The 20,908-nt window shown below is 37.9% G+C and overlaps 2 protein-coding genes across 3 annotated transcripts; one reads left to right on the top strand and one right to left on the bottom strand.

The window, feature by feature from the left end:
* Nucleotides 1-4,382: 4,382 nt before the first annotated feature.
* LOC130051098 (uncharacterized) lies at nucleotides 4,383-11,602 on the bottom strand. Its single transcript, XM_056152442.1, has 4 exons — nucleotides 11,345-11,602; nucleotides 9,837-9,965; nucleotides 9,464-9,469; nucleotides 4,383-5,570 (listed from the first exon to the last, which is right to left on the bottom strand). The coding sequence occupies exons 1-4, from the start codon at nucleotides 11,600-11,602 to the stop codon at nucleotides 4,383-4,385; spliced, it is 1,581 nt and encodes a 526-aa protein (XP_056008417.1).
* Nucleotides 8,082-15,731, top strand: LOC130050841 (uncharacterized). Of its 2 annotated transcripts, XM_056151628.1 has the most exons (3): nucleotides 8,082-8,128; nucleotides 13,173-14,542; nucleotides 15,354-15,731. In XM_056151628.1, the coding sequence occupies exons 2-3, from the start codon at nucleotides 14,013-14,015 to the stop codon at nucleotides 15,355-15,357; spliced, it is 534 nt and encodes a 177-aa protein (XP_056007603.1). In that variant the 5' UTR covers nucleotides 8,082-8,128; nucleotides 13,173-14,012; the 3' UTR covers nucleotides 15,358-15,731. The 2 variants fall into 2 exon arrangements, with proteins under 2 accessions (XP_056007603.1, XP_056007602.1); XM_056151627.1 differs by lacking the exon at nucleotides 15,354-15,731 and having other exon boundaries at nucleotides 8,085-8,128; nucleotides 13,173-13,945.
* The last annotated feature ends 5,177 nt before the right edge of the window (nucleotides 15,732-20,908 follow it).

Raw genomic sequence — 20,908 nt, 5'->3', positions numbered from 1 at the left:
TCTCTCTCTTTATATATATATATATATATATATATATATATATATATATATATGTATATATATATTACTGACTCGGCCTAAATTGCAATAAAATCAGTAGCAAAGAAATTTTCAACACTTCGTTCGTGTTCAGACCACAGGGGCTCGTCACGAATTGACCCTCTCTATTCTATATTTACATTTATTTGTAAATATAGAATAGACGATGTCAAATTTTAAAAAGACAAATATTTCGTGACGAGTCCCTGTGTTCAGACGAAATATGCTTCTCTTGGATTTTCTTTGCAGTTTCTTGAAAGTAATTTCCCTAAAAAATTTTTAGCAGTTCTACAAATTAAAGACACCTTTGGTACATTGTCAGGGGTACAAATATTTCTTCTTAATAAATTTTGTCTGATTTCTCTATTAATATACACTTGATTTCTTTTTAATTTCATACTCGATTAACAAAAGTACATCCGGTGTGAGCTTCGTTTGCGACATTTTCGGTGCAAGAGTTCCCATGATTGACAATTTTATAACGTGGCCTTTGCGACGCCTAATTTCTTACTGATTTTACCATAAAATAAACCCTCGGCATGTAATTTTAAAATCAACGTCATTTTTTAGTTGGTATTGGTTTTCCCTTTTCGCAGTCTCTTCCATCGTGCTAAAAGATTATGTAATGACACGCTAGTGTAAAGACACGTGTGACCATCTAAAATTATTTTTATTCCCGCCCCTTTAAATATTGGTCCAATCGCAGTGATTGTTCTTTCCTTGATGCGTCAACATTGACAGATTTGTTTTGAAACCAACTATCCGAGACCTCGAATGAACTTGAGAAGCTGAGTCGTTCACACTTACTGTAAATTCACAGTAATTTATATTTTGATTTGTCTCAGTCTTTGGAAAGTAAGAAATGATTGGCACAACGTCTGATTTGAAATCGATTTATTTGTGTCCACATTGTTTGGCTACCGACCGATGTAACATTGTATAACTACATGTAAGTATTAACCGCATAGCTTTGAAAAATGCCACATTGTGCTGCATTTAATTGTAGCACAGGAGTTTGAAATTTTATCAATAAAGTTAATAAAATGTATTTGATTGACCAAACCATGAGCTATGCGTAAGCATAGCGAACAGGAATGAAACGCCGTTTAGGAGAAATCGAGAATTTCGCTTTGAACCGCCGCTCAATGAATATAACTCGTCAGTATTTATCACTAACAACATTTGCCTACTTAAATTTGCCTCCTAACCCCTCTCTAATGCTGTCAGTATCCACTTTATTTGATTCCGTGTAAACATTGACTTTACCGAGGAGCCATTGTAATACGTCACATTCACTCCGGGCCTGACATTTTAGTATTCCAATATATTAAACTTTAAAATAATTATAAAATGCTATAAATCCTTTCGTATATTTCTTTTTGAATATAATAAAATTAATCATGACATATAAAATCCTCAATTATTATATTTGGAGGTTAGAAAAGATGTTAGGTTTTTAAAAATAAAGGGCGATAACCGTGTAGAAGTTGCATGTGCGCGAAATTTGAAAGTTTGAAGTTGTCTAAGAAGAAGCTGTTGTCCTTTAATTCATGATGTCCAACAATTTTGCTGTTGTGCTTTGGTAAGTTTATGATCAGGTACTTATATAATCAATTGGTTACAGATTTTCACCTGCACATTTAAATCTAGGTCTATATTATTTCATTTATACATTGTGATGAGGCCTTGGGCCTTATAATCATTTCTATAATCGAAAGGAAAAAATGATTGAGATTTCCCATTGCATTGTGCCTTCACACTTCTCAAATACTACCAAATTGACAAACATGAATTGTCAATTGATTAATATATTGTCATGGTTCAATATCTGGGGATATGATCAATCACATGTGTTTTAAATGTTTTAAATGAATTCAATAAAATTCACTTGATTGACCATGTCCTGAGCTTCACTATGCTAATGCATAGCTCATGGCTTGGTCAATCAAGTGAATTTTATTAAAATTATTGCTAAAATTGCTGTGAATAAGACCATGGGAGCATGAAATTTCTTCAATAAAATCCACTTGAGTTGATTGAGTGCTAATTCATTAATATACAAATTTGGAAAATGTTTGTGAACATATAATATATTTCAATCATTTTTCCTTTCAATTATAGAGGCCGCCATTTTGTACGAATACTTATTGCATCATACTGTATGTTTTAAATATATATATGAAAAGTAATAGAATAAGCAGTACACAAAGTTAAAATTTAAATGCAAGCGATTTCATTTGTGATTTTTAATTTTTAAATACCTTATACCGGACACTGATTTTAAATTTATTATCTTAATATACCGGACACTGATTTTTAAAAAGGAAAGCGTTTGCGTTGAAATTTTAACTTTGTGTACTGTTTATTCTATTTCTTTTAATATCTTATACCAGACACTGTGATTTAAAAATAACCCAACAATTTGGATATCTATATATACACACACACAGCACAGGAGATTGAAATTGTATCAATAAGTGAACATAGTGCTTACTTTATTGTTAAAATTTCTAACTCTTGTGTCAGATGTAACACAGATTACATGCACTTGTTTTAAATTCAAGTGTGCATATATCATTTTGAAATAAGATTTATTGGGTGACAGACCCACTTCCTATGGCCATAGCAGTGAATGAGAAGAATGTCAGCTGGAAAGTTATGAATAAAACCATTAAGTGGAGAAGGATCAGTATTGAATCCCCCCCCCTCCCCTCCAAATTAGAAGCCTATGGAAAAGTTTAGAAAAGTCAACTCCCAACTTTTCCTCTGGTTTTGATTGTATATTGTTTAATGTCCCTCTCCTGAATTTTAACTCATGGAGACGTCATAAGTGCCCATGAACATAGCGAAGGGCGAGTATGAATGATTTTTTTTTATAAAGGGCCAATATATGATATACAACCATTTAAATATAAACAAAGGTAGCATTCCACGAGATGTACAACAATTATAACAAGATGCCTAACATCCATGACAGTGTTCGAAATAGGTTTAAAACTTAGTATAGACCACGGGTCTATGCCAACACAAGATGACATCGAATTGGCATAGACCGCATCATTGAAAAAAAAAACCACAAATATAAAACATTTTCATTTACTTCTAATATACTTAGAAAGCTTATTTTCTTTCCATTACCATAACGTTTAGTCGTTTATCAGACATCAACTGACAGGGTCCTTAGGGATAACTTTATTGCTTTAATTCTACAAAATCGGCATAGACCATTTGGTCTATCTCAAATTACAGTTAGCATAGACCAGTGCCATAAACTCGGTCTATGGTTAATTTCAAACACTGATCCATGACCTATAAATTTGATTTCATAATGCATTAGTTTTAGTTGACACTATGGTATTCACATCAATAGAATTTACTTTTAAAAAAACCAACAAAAAAACCCCAGTTAAACATGTTTATGAATAATCCAATAAGAAATCAAAACATGTGCATGTAGGTGATTAATTTGAACCACATGACCTATAAAAGAGATTTTTATTAAAAACAAGGTAGCAAGTGCGAATCCAAAGAATAGCTGATACATTTAGTATGCTGGTATTCGACATAATTCATTGAAACAGAGGCATTAAGATCAAATACTTACAAATATATAGTACAAGTGTTATGTGTCAATTACCAAAGTTATGGTCACTTTAAAATTGTCTAATTATAAGCACACACACATATATACATGCATATACACAGTTAGTGACCAACCCATTCACACTGTGAATGTTTTTCACTATGATCCTTCAAGCCGTTTAAAAAAAAAATTAAAAAATCCAGAAAACAGATTATCAGATAATAATATAAAAAAAGTTGAATGAAAAGAAAAAATAGCTTTCTAACATTTATTTAGAAAACATGTATACTAACCATTATAAAATGTAAAGAAACAGTATCTAAAATTGGTGCCAGCAGGATATGCATTACACGAGAAGGCAGTTGCAGATCTTTTAATTTATGTGTTACATAATGTACTTGTACTAATGACCCATAATGTAAATTTATGCAATTACAATCTACCTACATGTACATAAGGAGTACATGCAAATACAATGAGTAGGTAGTGATAAACAAAGATAGTTTTCCTCCAATAACCTTAGTATGAAACTAATAAAATCTTCACATCACATTGGATGTGAATTACACTAACTTTAAGACTGAGGGTCTACTTGACATTACCTAGGTGCTCTAACCACTAAACTATTAAAGCAGATCTGTAGTCCCAAATACAAACAGTTCATGATTCAATATTTTGGTATTAAAATGTGAAGGATGCATACTGAAATAGCTCAGGATATCATGTAATCTAAACAAAGTTACCATTTTTATCCTAAAGTTCAAGATTTGCCCTTTCCTCGTCCTTTTCCCTTTTTGCTGCAGCCAGCACAAAACCATGATGATTTTGATTTTTTCAGGAAAGCTTCTGTTCCTTTTAGATTTACACATTTATAATGGAACCAGCCATTACACTTGTCACATGCAAGACTTTCATTCTTCACCTCAGCTGGTTCCCATTCACATTCAGCCTTACACTTTTTGCAGATGAAAACCTCTTCTTGAGCCGATTCACCAACTGTTGATTTTTCTGCCTTTGAGGTTTCAGTGCTTTCCACAGTTTTATTTACTTTGGATTTCTTTGCCTTTGAGGTTGAAGTGTCTCTATCACCCAAAGCTTGTACTTTTGTTCGTAAAGCCTGCTTCTTCTTTCGTGGCACTGTTGTTTTAAAATGACGCAGTGCATCAACAAAGGCAATTCGCATAAAATGTTCAGTGACATCTCTAAATAGTTCCATGATAAGTGTTAAGTATAATTCATCTTCTATTTCAGAATCATCACTGAGATTAATATTTTCAAACAGTGAAATCCAAGTATCAATCAAATTGTTATCTGAATCTACAGCCTCTCTACATTTGGTGTGCAAATTTTCATAATACAAATGGAAATATTTATCACTGAGACTTTTTTGGGTGACCTGATTTAACAATACAAAAAAATCATACACTGGCTCACTGACAATGGTAAGTCCTCTTGAGGGGCCTTGTTTAAATTCAATTTCATTCATAGTGTCCTCATTCGTATCAACGTCCTGTTCACTAACCCGAAAGTTTTTCAACATGGCCTGTTTCTTGTACTCTAGTTTCCTAAGTGTTCTACTTTTCTTGCTACACTTGCCCACTGTTCTTAACACAGATTCTCTAACTCTCTTTGCGACTCTTTGTACACAAGCTCCAGCAAGATAACGAATCTTCCCTTTAGCTAGAGAAGATAATTCAGAGTGAATTTGTAGCTGTTCCGCTTCTTCTGCTTGTTTTTGAACAATGTCAGCTGCCATCTTTGCAATCTCTTTATCCATGAGCCAAAAGGCTACTTTTGTGGAAAGTTTATTTTGCAGTTTCGTTACAAATTCATTCTGGAACAATTTCTGCATGGATGTCAAATGCAGCTCACTGGTCACAAAACTATTCAGCATGCTGAATGCTTGAGTCCATTGTTGTGGTGATTTGGGTTGTTGCCTAATGATTTCCTTGATTTTGAAGTACAAAAAGTTGATATGATTCAACACCAAAGAAGAAGACCAAAAATCCTCAGGTATGTCGACTATATAAGGAACATTGCCCTGTTCACTGATGAAGTTGTGAATATTCCAAGGGCTTTGAAGTTGAGGAAATGTAACTGTTCCAAGGGCTCTCTGGTCTGAGGAACCTGGATCCATGTTAGCTGCAGCTTGCTCTGTATCAGAAGACTGTGGAGCTTCACTCAAAGACTGTGTTGGCACTGATCTTGTATTACAACAAAGCAAGTCATCTTTGAAGTCTGTAAAGTCTTGGTCGTAAAATTCATAAACAACTTCAGGATGCTTTACACACGCTGCTTTAGAATTGAAATTCAGGACCCGTAAACCACTGGTTGATACAGCACGTCCAATTGCTACCCCCATTTGTCCCGGAGCAAAAAATGAATAACAATCAATTTCAACATGGTGCAATGTTTGTCCTTGAGCACGGTGAACAGTTAAAGCAAAGGCAAGAATAAGGGGAACCTGAGTCCGGCTAGCTAAATTTTTCTGCTGTCTGGTGTCATATATGTCAAATGTGGTTGCAGTTACTGTGACCATGTTACCATTAAAGTTGATTATTGGAGCACTGCCCTTTTGTAAGTGATGCACAATTCCGGTCATCCCATTAAACAGCCCGTCTCCTATGTTTTTTATCAAAATGACTTTGGCACCTTCTTTCAATAATAGTGTTTTGGGTGCAATGCATCCACGTAATCTTCTGACATCCCCTGAAATTGTATAGATATATAAATAATGAAATATATCTATTAACAATAATAATTTTCATTCAGTCTATGCGAAAGACATCAGACCTGACCGAAGTGCAGTGCCTCAGGTCTGATGCGTCATTTTTTACACCGGATCGGAATGTCTGATGTCTCAATTTCCAGTGATGAGCTTTATTATTTTGAAACAGAGTCATTGAAATGTTTGTTTTAAGTAAGAAATATCACACAAATCCAAATATGTAAATGAATGTGATTAAACCGCATGGACCGTCTAAGGTATTATGCAGGAGGGATCCCTGGTATAGTACATGTATTCCTAGTATAATAAATAAGATTTCCTTGGTTTTGCATTTTCACGTGTTTCACTTTTTAGATTAGGTTTTTCGGTCTGACAAAATCTGGTTTGGTCCGGTGTGATCATTGATTACACATGACCGAATGTCCTGTGTGGTCCAAAAAACTTTCGCATAGACTGTTCATTCATAAGTTAATTTGATATATCCTTGTGAATTCGAAGAAAAAAAATCCTATTTCTTCTTCAATATAAAACAATTTTATTGACAAGTCCTTTCCTTTATATGTTCATAGGTATTAATGTAGTGAATAAATGCAGAGGATTTTGGCAATAGTAATGAATAGAGTTCCTTAAATGTATTGCATTTCCAACCCCCAATTTCTCATAATAATAATCCAAACAGTTTTTCTGCTTGATGTCCAACAGGAGATACAATTTTGTATTCCATGTCCAATACATCATATATATATGACCAATCTATCCCCAATCTTTATATATTCGAATTTGACGGTCATGAATTTCCAATTTATGGTAGAGGCCAAAATGCCCAGTAAAATAACAGAAATTCTGCAATGTTATTTTCATGAATTATAAGCAAATTTTTTCTGTCAATGATTTTATAAACCATGCATCATATCAAGTGTGGCAAAACCATTTCTAAAATTTGTGTTTTCAAATCTAATTCTGTAAAACCAATTCTGGAATGTGTAATAAGAGGCCCAAGAGCCACATCGCTCACCTGAATCACCTTGGCCCTCTCATTGTTCAGCTGTCGTTATTTTAAAAAGGATATTTTCCTTACTCTATATCCCCAAGACAAATTTTGATCCCCAATTTTGGTCCGACGCTATGCCTGGAGAACATGATTTAGAAAACTTGAATCTACTCTATGTCAGGGAACTGCTAGGTAAATTTGAACTTTCCAGGCCCAGTGGTTCTTGAGAAGATTTTAAAATGACACCCATGGCAATCCTATTCCTGCACTTTCATGATAATCTCTCCTTTGAAGGTGGCATAGCCCTTCATTTAAACTAACTACATTCCCCTTCACTTAAGGAGGATTTGTACCAAGTATGGTTGAGATTGGCTCAGTAGTTCTGGGGAAGAAGATAAATGTGAAAAGTTTATGGATAGACAACAGACAAAAGATGATAAGAATAGCTCACTATATCTTTCAGTTCAAGTGAGATAAAAATCATCATAACAAATTTAATGCATTAAAACATTTCATAGTTTGAAATTAACAAATACAATTTTTATCAATAAATTCTGGAATTAGCTACTTCAAATTCAAAATCTATTGTTGATAGGTCATAAATGGGCCACTGTTCCATTTTACTGTCTATGAGGCCAACTCAACTTAATTGATAGATTATCATCTCTGCCCGCCCCCAATTTCTTTATTTTGTGGAACTTTCGATTTCCGGAATATTTTTTCCATGTCCAACTCCGGTATTTACATTTCTTGTTTACATTTCTGGTATAGCAGCGTGAAAAGCCAGGTGAAGAAAATATATCATATGGTTTTCTTGATTTCTTACAGGCGTAAATGAAAGGAAGGGGTTAATGTTCTTCATATCTTGAAACAGTTTGTGATCTTTCCGTGTTTGAAATTGAAGCTTAACCTGAAATTTTTCTGTGAAATAAGCATAGATTGATATGAATGCGGGAGGTTTCGTCCCTATTACCTATTCGTACCGAGTGGTTTCGCCCCCATTTAGTACGGCAACAGTGGTCGGGACGAATGATCTGTGCATACTCTCCTTTAACGATGAGCAATTAATTGAAATTAATAAATACTAAATATTAACTTACTTATGTCCAAGGTACGTCCATTTTTATTATTATACCAACAATTTTTAACATGGCAAGTTGCATTCATTGTAGAAAATCAGTAAGTAAAATTTATCTTATGAAAGAGAATTAGCATTATGTAAATAAAATTAGTGTGTCTATTGTGTGATGAAGAATTCAACAATTCTTAGCTATCATCTAAGCTCAATTATATGACTATTTATGAGGAAAATTTCACATAGAAAAAAAAATCAAATAAAAATTTATAGATATATAATTGAAACTGTAGGAGTTATCATTATGATATTATGAAAGACATGTATTCACAAGATATTTAGAATTAATTTAAGATATGTGTCATAAAAGTCTTCACTTTCTAATATTTTAATGTGAATTTTAGTTGAATTTGTTCATTTAAATTCATATGAATTTTATAGCTTCATATCAAACAATAGTGAACGATTTGTGAATTTATAAAATAGTGATTGCTACAGTGAAAACTACCACCTAGTGTCGTTGTAAAGAACGCATACAAAAACTTGGATTACTTACATTAGAAAGAAAACTAAAATTTCAGTTTCCAAGGATATTCTATTCCAAACGTATACTTATTATTTTTACAAATTCCATGATTTTACGTGCACCTATTAGTACTTAGTGGTTTTATCTAGATTCTGCACAGGTAAATCAGGGTGAAACCAATCAACTAGTACATCGGGGTAAAACCACTCGACTATAATCTAATGTACCTTATGTAACCTGCACTGAAATAGGGCCGAAACCACTCAGAGCGAATCCACTCATTGCGAATAGGTAATCGGAACTAAACCACCCTTCTGATGACAAGAACTCGTTTGTCATTAATATTTTTCTCATATAATTAAAAATAAAAAAATCCTCCCATCCGCCCCATACTTTTTGGTGACCCTGGATGATAATCTACTAATTAAGTTGAATTGGCCTTAGAATTATCTAACATTTGTGCATCTGGATCCGGACCATAGAAATAAATCAAAATCTAAAGCTGCAGCCTGGGTTAATACCTTTATCTTTGGCCTTGAATGAAAACATTTCCCCAGGCATCTGTTCCAGCATATCCTGGTTGACAACACAGGTATCAAAATTTGTTCCATACAATCGGGTGATATCTTCAGGTGGTGCATCTAATGGCCTGTTCAAACTTTTCAGAAACTGGATGGTGTCATCTGATGGCCTCCCTTCACATAATTCATTCACTGCTTTGATAAGAGGGAATTCACTCTGACGTAGAACCTATATAGGATAAGAAAAATCTGCTTAGAAATTATAAAACTCAAAATTCTACAATATTGAGTTATTGCTTTAGGTAGCAATACAATTCTTGTTAAAGTACACACAAGTAAGGTGAACTCAATGGCCTCAAATTTTCCTTCTTACCTCCAAGAGATTAATATGATGAGGAAATGTCATATTGAATTTCTCACTTTGGAAGCAATAACTTCCGTCATCCTCATATCGAAGGTTGGGAACCGGAGGTAACTGTTTAAAATCTCCACATCCTATGACCTGTTAATTTACAGCAGAATATTTTACACAACATACTTCCCTTTTTGAACATGAGGGCCAACAGGCCATAACAGGCACCTAAGTTCCACAGCCCATATAAGCCTCATTCTGTGGTCTTTAGTGCACAAGTTCAACATGCAGTATCCTTTCACATTAAATTACAATAAAAGAATAGAAGCCTTCAAGAAAATATGAAGACTGAAGCTTTCAAATAAATTCCTTTTCATTAACACCCCCCCCAACCCGAATTATATATGTATCCTCTCCTCTAAATGTGTACTTAATCAAGCCGATTTCAACAGCATTATACCAGTACACTATGACCATTTTAGCTTCCACTCCTTCAGAAATTAGTATCCCTACCCCAGGAGTCATGAAATTTTTAATAATAAGTAGACAGATTTATCATCTTTTATCAGTTTCTATTCAGTTTCAGCAGAAGTACAAGATTTGTAAACATTGTAATAATACATTTACTGATACTCTATAATATATTTTGGCCCTAATGTAAAATCAGAACCCCAACTCTGGAGGCCATGCATGAAGTTGGTAATTATGGTAGAGAGTTCCTTGTCAACATTAAAATATGGCCAAGTTAGCATCTACCTCCAATGTATGAGTAAACTGACCTGACCATTAAGACCCATGTTTTTTTGGTCATAATCATTATACACAATTTTTTTTATTGTTGTCACAATACGTAAAATTAAAGAGTAGAGAAAAAGATTTTTCACGATTTCATACATCTTCACTGTATATAGCCATATGAATTTTACAGTTTAGATGCAAGGGTTCATGGACATCATAGATAATCATGCATTTAGTTTTTTTCTCGCACATGTCTGAAAATAGAGAGGAGGATTTTTAAGTTTTGAAATATTTTCCCCATAGAGTTATGTTGGTCCTACCCTAAGACCTAAATTCCTAACCCGTAAATCGTGATTTTCATATTTTAGGTAGTGAACTTCACAGACATCATAATCATGCATTTGTATTTCTCCCATGTGTCGGAATATTTTGAAAATTTTGCATTTTAATATTTAAAGCAATTTACCATTAAAGATGGAAACTTGGTCAAATTTTCAACAAACAGTTATGAAGTGAAACTGTATGCTTGCAATGCATATACATTATTTCACTTTTTAAGGTCACTTGAGTTACTGTGGTGACCTAATGTCTTTTGTTTATCATTGTACATTGTGTAATGTCTTTTAACAATTTAACATTTTCAATTTATCCTGGAATATGATATTGTTACCATTTTTGATATGAAATTGTTTTAGGATAAGAGGAATGTAAATTGTGAAATTTATGATCTTCAATTCCCCACGGCTCATGGGGCCCAAAGTGCCAAAAGATGTCAATAGTTATACACACACCTGCAATCCACCAAACACTTGGTCGTTTCCCTTCACATGACGACACACAAATTCAATAATGGCAAATGTACGGGAAGACAACATGCTTATTTCATCGATAATTAAACACTGTGCTGCTTGAATTCTTTTCCTTGCCCCTGCAAAACGATCATCACTATCAAATAGTTCTCCTAAGGTTTGGTGGGAATAGCGACCATCCAGGATTCCAGCCCAATGATACAGAGTTGTGGCTCTCATCCCCAGCTGCAAACTTGCCATCCCGGTACTAGCAGTCACAGCAGTGTTCTTCTTTTCATTGACTTCTTTAATAATTCTTTTACAAAAGCAATTTCTCAATTAAAAAAGGAAACAAATATACATAAACATGCATAGTAACGTATGTTGATATTGCATTGTCTTTATCATGTCAAAACCAACTGTTGTTTTGAACCTGTTACCTCAATTTCTCCAACCACAGACCTATACTTCAACTACAGTCAATACCTATCTTATCATCATCCCTTTCCAATTCATTGTAAGAGTAGATTTAGAATGAGATCACTTCTTTGTGCGATTATATCAGAAATGTTGAGCTTATAGATGTTCTACAGTCTGTGTTTTTGGCTCAATTGCTAATACCTCGTACATATATATGTGTGTGTATGTGTCTATGAACACCATTATTAAGTCAACAAGAAGCCCTTAGGCCTTATTGGTCACCTGAATACTAGAGAAAAAGTATCACTACTGACATGGGCTATGACATCTTAAAAAAGAATTCCTGTTCTGAATATATAGTTAGCTAAATTCTAAGTTTGAAGATGTGTTTTTAAAACCTCACCACCCTCAAAAGTGCATACACTGATGAAAGGCTATACATAATATCATAGGTGTATTAACATTAAAACATTAAAAGATATTAATATAATTACTAATTTGGATCCATCCTAAAGTCAAAACCCTGGGTTGTGAAATTCAGCATCTTTTGTATATAATTCTTAAGTGTGCATTTAGATTTTATACAGTATCAGTCGGGGCCGTCAATCTCTTTTAATTGGGTCCATTAATTGAACCCTTCCCAATTGGACCCCCCCTTCCTATTTTACTTATCTAGAAATTCCCAATATAAAAAACTTTTACATTGTGTGTATAAAATTTTTTTAAATCGTGTTAGTTGCTTCTTTACATGACTTCTTGTGCATTTTCGACAAGGCCCGAAATGTAAAATTTTCCAATTTGACCCAAAACATCGATTATTATCCCAATCTAATGGGACACGCACCCCGTACCGACAGCCCTGTCAGCAAACTTACACATAAATACTATATACTAAGTTTGGCTCCACTCTGGGGTCACAACCCTTAATCTGGAGATCATCAAATTTACAATTTTGGTACAGGCCTTCCTGCTCTACACCACTATGCATTTAGTTTTTCTTACATGTGTGGATTTCTAGAGAAGAAGATTTTTGAAAATTGGTCAATTTGGACAGTTTTTGCCCTGCCCATAGCGCCCCAGGGGTGCACGAGTTCTGAAATTTACAATTTATTATGTCCCTCTTGTCCCAGTGATGCTTCATACCAAAATTTGAAAAGAATTGGAATGGTAGTTATTAAGAAGTTAAAAATGTTCAATTGTTAATGCACGGCGCACAACAGCAAACTCAAGTGACATAAAAAGTCTTAAGGTTAAGGTTATTGGGGGAATCAAAAGAAGCCTATATAGCTAGGGAATGTCCATCTAGCAGACCGACCCTTGTTATTTATACCATAATCTACATTTAAAAACAAATTGTTTTACTAAATATAAGAATAAAATGATTCTCACGTTCTATTAATTTATCTTACAGGTTGTCAATGAATTTAGAACATAAAGATGATGGGAATTTATCCGTTACATTGAACGATGTACACAATGCCTGTGCAGAGTTCATGAGGAAAACAACAGGAGGGAATGCACCAAATGTGGATGTACTCAGTAAAAGTATCACACGTCTATTTGATGTACAGGGAAATTTGATCTCTACTGGAGGAAAGAGAATAACATTATTCAAAAATCTTGGTCCTCGCGCATCAAACTCCTCGGTTGTTGGGACAATAAATTTACCATCTGTATGCCAGATCCAATGCACAACACCCAACCTCACATTCAAGTGTCCTATTCCTGTTTTAATCAATGACACCCAGCAGCATTGCCTCATGGCATTTGAACCCAATGATTTCTCAATTGAAATAAACAATATAAAGCTATCATCAGGATTTCCCATTCCCTTAGTGCAGTCAAATGTTGATGGAGTTATATTCTTGGTTGCAAACATGAAAATGTGTGGTGGAGTTCCCTCAGATGATGGGTATTTTCCTAAGACTTTCCACCAGGAGAAGATGTCCAGCACGTACGCAAATGATTACAGGGTGGTTATGAGGTCAAAGTACTGAAAGCAATTCTGGACTGGCTGGGGAAAAACCCATCATGTACATCATGTCATGAATCTCATCACATAAGGAAGAGGAGGGAGAGAAAGAGAAAATGCCCAGACAGCAGTGAAGTAGAGAATAAGGAAAATAAACAGACCTTTTCTCCTCCAGCACAGCAACAAGCCGAAAACCCACCAATTTCTAAGGATGTACTGACAGAAAGAAAGTCCGTGGTGGATAATTATATCACCCTTGATAAAGAAGATCATGCCGACATGGAAAACATTTTGAACTTTGTAAAGAAAACTGATCTCCCTGATGAATTTGTAACCCTACTAAAAGCTCAACTGGAAAACTGTAACAAAGACTTAGAAGTACACCAACGCAGATGGGACCCAAAAATCATTAGTCTGTGTTTAACTCTCTACATCCGTTCTCCTCAAGCTTATGACGACTTGAAAAAATCAAACTTTCTGCTCCTTCCTTCCAAAAGACTTCTCCAATATTATAAAAATTCTGTCAAGCAGATTCCAAGGTTTAATGAGGCCAACTTGACCTGGATGAAGAAGGAAATGGACCGGCAAAACATTCCTGAATTTGGTCGGCACGGAGGTATAGTCATTGATGAGATGACTATACAAGATGACCTCATCATAACAAAGTCCGGCGACACTTGGAAGTTGGTTGGATATGTGGACATGGACGACACCAATAACAACATTGACATTATCTCCAATGGAAAGAAGCGAATGCAATTGGCAACCCATGCACTACAGTTTATCTTCCATGGATTTACTGGATTCAGGTAATTTGACCTTTAAAGATATTGTGATTTACTTGCATTGAACTCATATTTTTATGCTATGAAAAGGTTCATGAGCTAGAGATTATTTTTATGAACAAAAATGTCTCATGAGCTCTCCAAATTGGAAGTGGGATTTAAGTATTGAACAAAATGTCAAGTTTATCGGAGAAGCCATATATGTAGGAGGAGAAGTGTTCACAAGCTATTTTACACCCTCCATCCCTCTTAGATCCACTATAACTTTAAGGAAATAATTGGATCCTCCTTTCCTGACAATATGCACATCTACAAATGGCAATGAAGCATTGTACAAAGTCCCAAGCTATCCAATGTTGGATTAGAAGCGTTCATAAAATTTTGTGAAAGACAGACGGACAGACAGACGAACATCGAGTACAAAAACAATATGTCTCTCCATGAAAAAGGGGAGACATAAATATCATAATAACAGATTGAGCCTTGTCATTTTATAAAGAACATGAGGTCAATGGGCCTTCATTTAACAACCACCCGAGTATTACTAATGCACAATGAGCTATGAATTGCAGTTCAAAGACAATTTCTTGTTAGAAAACTGCATATCTTAAGCTATATTTTACTATTTAATGACAGTATAAAACAGAAATATCCCTCAAAACAGCCTAGGTACTGATGAAAGACTATACTTAAAATAATATATGAATGAAGGATATTGAGGAATTGCAGCAAATTTTGATTCTATTAGGGAGTTTCATTGCATTCCATCATTACTAGCGCTAAATGTGTTGAATGAATATGACTTGTAATATACAATTTTTACTCTTGACTTTAGATAGCCAGTTGTGTATTTTGGAGCCAATCCTGCGACAGCACATCAACTCTACACAGCATTTTGGAAATGTGTAGATTTGCTGGATGACATGAATGTGACTGTAGACTATGTCATGACAGATGGTGCCTCGACAAATCGTTCGTTTGCAACGATGCTTTTTCCTGACCATCCAAAGAACTCTAATTGGGTTTTTCAAGATATCTTTTTTCGGGAGCATGGCATGTGTTTTGTTCAGGACATCATGCATGTGTTGAAAAAAATTCGCAATAATGTGGAATCCAGTAAATCACAACACAAGACCAGTGCTGGAAGATACTTAGTGCATGGCAGCAAATGCATCACTTGGGACCACTGGAAATCTTGTTACCAGTTTAATTTCCAAAGCGGTTTCTCAATTCATCGCAAACTTACAGAAGAGCATGTCAAACTAACTCCAGCTACAAAAATGAGGAATAGCTTGGCCATTGAAGTGCTAGACAGGGAAATGCTATACTTAATGAAGGCGTACCAAGCTACCCTGAAGAACCCGGAGAGCCTGGCGTCAAGCATCGAACTGTTGGAGCAGACCTCAGTGCTTGTGGACATTTTCTGTACCAGAAATAGGCCAATTTCATCCCAGGATGACAAGAGGTTTGAAATGCTTCACAATGTTGTGAAGTATTTCAAATCATGGGAAGATGCCATTGAGGACTCTGTTATGTTCATTTCCTCAAAAAACCTGATGATTCAAGAGACCAGAACAGACTCCGCTCTAATGGGATTTATATCCTTATGTAAAAACGTGCTCAATGGGAAAAATAGCCTAAATCCCGGATATCTAAACTCAGATATTGTGGAGAATTTATTTGGACAGCAGCGTGGAGTAAGGAATGGATTAAACACCAATCCTACTTTGGCACAGTATGGACCATCAAATACTGCCATTATTCTTGGACAGTGTACTGTGTCAAATAAATCGAATTCCACCAACAAGGCATCCTTCTTCACAGCAACTACCCCATGTCCAATAAATACCCCCAGAAATAAATCTCAAAGAGCTCTGAGGAGAGGGATTCGATTGTGAATCTATGTATGTGGTATGTGAGATTTGATTATATTTCCATGACCATTAACTGATGAACGACTCAGTAACATAATATTTTGAAATTTATAATATTCTCCATATATATATATATGTGTGTAAAATATAAAATAAAATATGACATGTTTTACCTATTGATTAAAGGACACTGAGACAATTTTTCACATTTATATATATATATATATATATATATATATATATATATATATATATATATATAATAATTCCAGTAAGTCAATGAAATTCATTCCGATACTATTTTTCATTTTATGATCTTAATACAAGATTTAGGGAAAAAAAATTAATAAATACAAGAAATAGAAGACTAATCTTCAAAGGTTAATAGTCATGGAGCATGGTATTAAGATATATGTTGTTTTATTTCAAAACAAACCATCTCATCATTTTAATAAACAAGCAGTGTAGCATTGAATATTGAAGATTTATTTGGACAGCAGCATGGGGATTAATTGATCTATCTATTAAATTTAAGTATATATTTGGTATGAGGCCACTAAGTCCAACAGCAACGATGTTGAGAATAATGATGCCATCCATACCCAAGTATCCCACAGACCCCACTTCTTTTGGCAATATTGACAAGGCTCAACATTTATCATTCATGATTGTGAAGAAATGTGTGTAACATATTTGATATATAACTACTAAGCAAATGGTTCACAAAATATTAAGATGGCAATATTTTCTTTGACTATAATTATTGTACCCCCCCCCCTTTCATTATCATTTTTAAGTCATCTCACCAGTCTACAAAGTTTATCATTATTTGACTCTCATTAAACTAAATATAAAACAACTAACACAAATAATCAATGCAAAGATTATATGAAATACTAGAAAGTACAGACTTGTGTACAGCTGTAAATCAGAAATATTCTTTTCCAAATTCATTGACAACACGCAGTAATCATGGTCAATATATACTCAGTTCATAATCATTTCATTATTCATTTACTTTATCTACATATTAATTTCCTTATTTCATAGAAATACTAGTGGTATAACTGGTATTTCTATTTACTGAAGAAATAGTTATAGGCCTATCTGTCAGACTTCACCAAAAGTTTGCGCGGGAAATGTCAACTCCCGTGTTTTTTTTTAGCAAACTCCATAATATCTCTCGAAGTTAACTTAACATCGCTGACAAATTATCTGTACAGTATTACCTCAGTAAATGGGTTTTACCCGTGCCACATTGTCCTGTCAGTAGAAAACAGTGCCCTTGTACTGCTCTAAAATAAGCCTCTTCTCTGGTGTCTTCCATCTCTCCCTCAATGGCCTCAGCGTATTCCGGAAATTTTCAATCCGCAATATCGTTTTAAAATGTCAGGCCCGGAGTGAATGTGACGTATTACAATGGCTCCTCGGTAAAGTCAATGTTTACACGGAATCAAATAAAGTGGATACTGACAGCATTAGAGAGGGGTTAGGAGGCAAATTTAAGTAGGCAAATGTTAGTGATAAATACTGACGAGTTATATTCATTGAGCGGCGGTTCAAAGCGAAATTCTCGATTTCTCCAAAACGGCGTTTCATTCCTGTTCGCTATGCTTACGCATAGCTCATGGTTTGGTCAATCAAGTACATTTTATTAACTTTATTGATAAAATTTCAAACTCCTGTGATTGTAGTAAATGTGTTAGGTCGTAGAAGAGGGTGCATATGTACCTCTACCCAAGGGATACTAGACTTAGAAGAAAAAAATATATGGGTATATACATACAAAATGTCGGCACGGTGGATTTGTTGCCTTAAACACTGCACTTAATTACAGAATCTATCCCGGACTTGTTTTTTTCCGGGGGAAAGTCTATATGCGGGGGAAGTCAATGCAGGGGGGGGGGGAGTCTATGCAGGGGAAAGTCTATGCGGGGGAAAGTCTATGTGGGGGGAAGTCTATGCGGGGGGGAGTCTATGTGGGGGGAGTCTATGCGGGGGGGGGGGGAGTCTATGTGGGGGGAGTCTATGCGGGCGGAAGTCTATGCAGGGGGAAGTCTATGCGGGGGGGGGGGTCTATACGGGGGAAAGTCTATGTGGGGGGAAGTCTATGCGGGGGAAAGTCTATGCGGGGGAAAAGTCTATGCGGGGGGAAGTCTATGGGGGAGTATATGCGGGGGAGTCTATGCGGGGGGGGGGAATCTATGCGGGTGGGGAGTCTATGTGGGGGCTGAATTCTATGCGGGGGGGGAGTCTATGCGGGGGAAAGTCTATGCGGGGGCGGGGGTTTATGCGGGGGGGGGAGTCTATGGGGGGAAAAGTCTATGTGGGGGAAAGTCTATGCAGGGGAAAGTCTATGCGGGGGAAAGTCTATGCGGGGGCGGGGGTCTATGCGGGGGGGATGAGTCTATGCAGGGGGGAAAGTCTTTGCGGGGGGGGGGTCTATGGGGGAGTCTATGTGGGGGGAAAGTTTATGCGGGGGGAAGTCTTTGCGGGGGAAAGTCTATGCGGGGGGAAGTCTATGCGGGGGAAACTCTATGCGGGGGGGGGGGGGGAGTCTAGGGGGTACAAGTCTATGAGGGGGAAAGTCTATGCGGGGGGGAAAGTCTATGCGGGGGGGGGGGGTTGAGTCTATGGGGGGAATCTATACGGGTGGAAAGTCTATGCGGGGGGAAAATCTATGCGGGGGAAAGTCTATGCGGGGGGAAAGTTTATGCGGGGGGGTCTATGCGGGGGAGTCTATGCGGGGGGAGTCTATGTGGGGGGGAAGTCTATGTGGGGGGGGGAGTCAATGGGGGGAAAGTCTATGCAGGGGAAAGTCTATGCGTGGGGGGGGGTCTATGTGGGGGGAAAGTCTATGCGGGGGGGGGAGTCAATGGGGGGGAAAAGTCTATGCAGGGGAAAGTCTATGTGGGGGAAAGTTTATGCAGCGGAAAGTCTATGCGGGGGAAAGTCTATGTGGGGGAAAGTCTATGCGGGGGCGGGGGGGGGGGGGGAGGGGGTCTATGCAGGGGGAAAAGTCTTTGCGGGGGGGTCTATGGGAAAGTGTTTGCGGGGGGAAGTCTATGCGGGGGAAAGTCTATGCGGGGGGGGGGGGGGGAGGGGGGTAAGTCTATGCGGGGGGGGGGAGTCTAGGGGGGAAAAGTCTATGTGGGGGAAGTCTATGCGGGGGAAAGTCTATGCAGGGGGGGGAGTCTATGCAGGGGGGAAAGTCTATGTGGGGGGGGGAGTCTATACGGGTGGAAAGTCTATGCGGGGGGGGGGTCTATGCGAGGGAAAAGTCTATGCGGGAGGGGGGTGTCTTTGCAGGGGTGGGGGGGGGAGGGAGTCAATGGGGGAAAAGTCTATGTGGGGGAAAGTCTATGCAGGGGAATGTCTATGCGGGGAAAAGTCTATGCGTGGGGGGGGGGTCTATGCAGGGGGAAGTCTATGCGGGGGGGGGTCTATACGGGGGAAAGTCTATGTGGGGGGAAGTCTATGTGGGGGAAAGTCTATGCGGGGGAAAAGTCTATGCGGGGGGGAAGTCTATGGGGGGAGTATATGCGGGGGAGTCTATGCGGGGGGGGAATCTATGCGGGTGGGGAGTCTATGTGGGGGGCGGAATTCTATGCGGGGGGAGTCTATGCGGGGGAGTCTATGCGGGGGGGGAATCTATGCGGGTGGGGAGTCTATGTGGGGGGCGGAATTCTATGCGGGGGGGAGTCTATGCGGGGGAAAGTATATGCGGGGGCGGGGGTTTATGCGGGGGGGGGAGTCTATGGGGGGAAAAGTCTATGTGGGGGAAAGTCTATGCAGGGGAAAGTCTATGCGGGGGAAAGTCTATGCGGGGGCGGGGGTCTATGCGGGGGGGATGAGTCTATGCAGGGGGGAAAGTCTTTGCAGGGGGGGGGAGTCTATGGGGGAGTCTATGTGGGGGAAAAGTTTATGCGGGGGGAAGTCTTTGCGGGGGAAAGTCTATGCGGGGGGAAGTCTATGCGGGGGAAACTCTATGCGGGGGGGGGGGAGTCTAGGGAGGTACAAGTCTATGAGGGGGAAAGTCTATGCGGGGGGGGAAAAGTCTATGCGGGGGGGGGTTGAGTCTATGGGGGGAATCTATACGGGTGGAAAGTCTATGCGGGGGGAAAATCTATGCGGGGGAAAGTCTATGCGGGGGGAAAGTTTATGCGGGGGGGGGTCTATGCGGGGGAGTCTATGCGGGGGGAAAGTCTATGCGGGGGGAGTCTATGTGGGGGGGGGGGAGTCTATGCGGGGGGGGAGTCAATGGGGGGGAAAGTCTATGCAGGGGAAAGTCTATGCGTGGGGGGGTCTATGCGGGGGGAGTCTATGTGGGGGGAAAGTCTATGCAGGGGGGGGAGTCAATGGGGGGGGGAAAGTCTATGCAGGGGAAAGTCTATGTGGGGGAAAGTTTATGCAGCGGAAAGTCTATGCGGGGGAAAGTCTATGTGGGGGAAAGTCTATGCGGGGGCGGGGGGGGGAGGGGGTCTATGCAGGGGGGAAAGTCTTTGCGGGGGGGTCT

The sequence above is a fragment of the Ostrea edulis genome, chromosome 10 (genome assembly GCF_947568905.1).
Source record: "Ostrea edulis chromosome 10, xbOstEdul1.1, whole genome shotgun sequence".
Lineage (NCBI taxonomy): Eukaryota > Metazoa > Mollusca > Bivalvia > Ostreida > Ostreidae > Ostrea > Ostrea edulis.
Note: the sequence above shows the minus strand (reverse complement) of the source record. Positions and strands in the feature narration are given on the sequence as shown.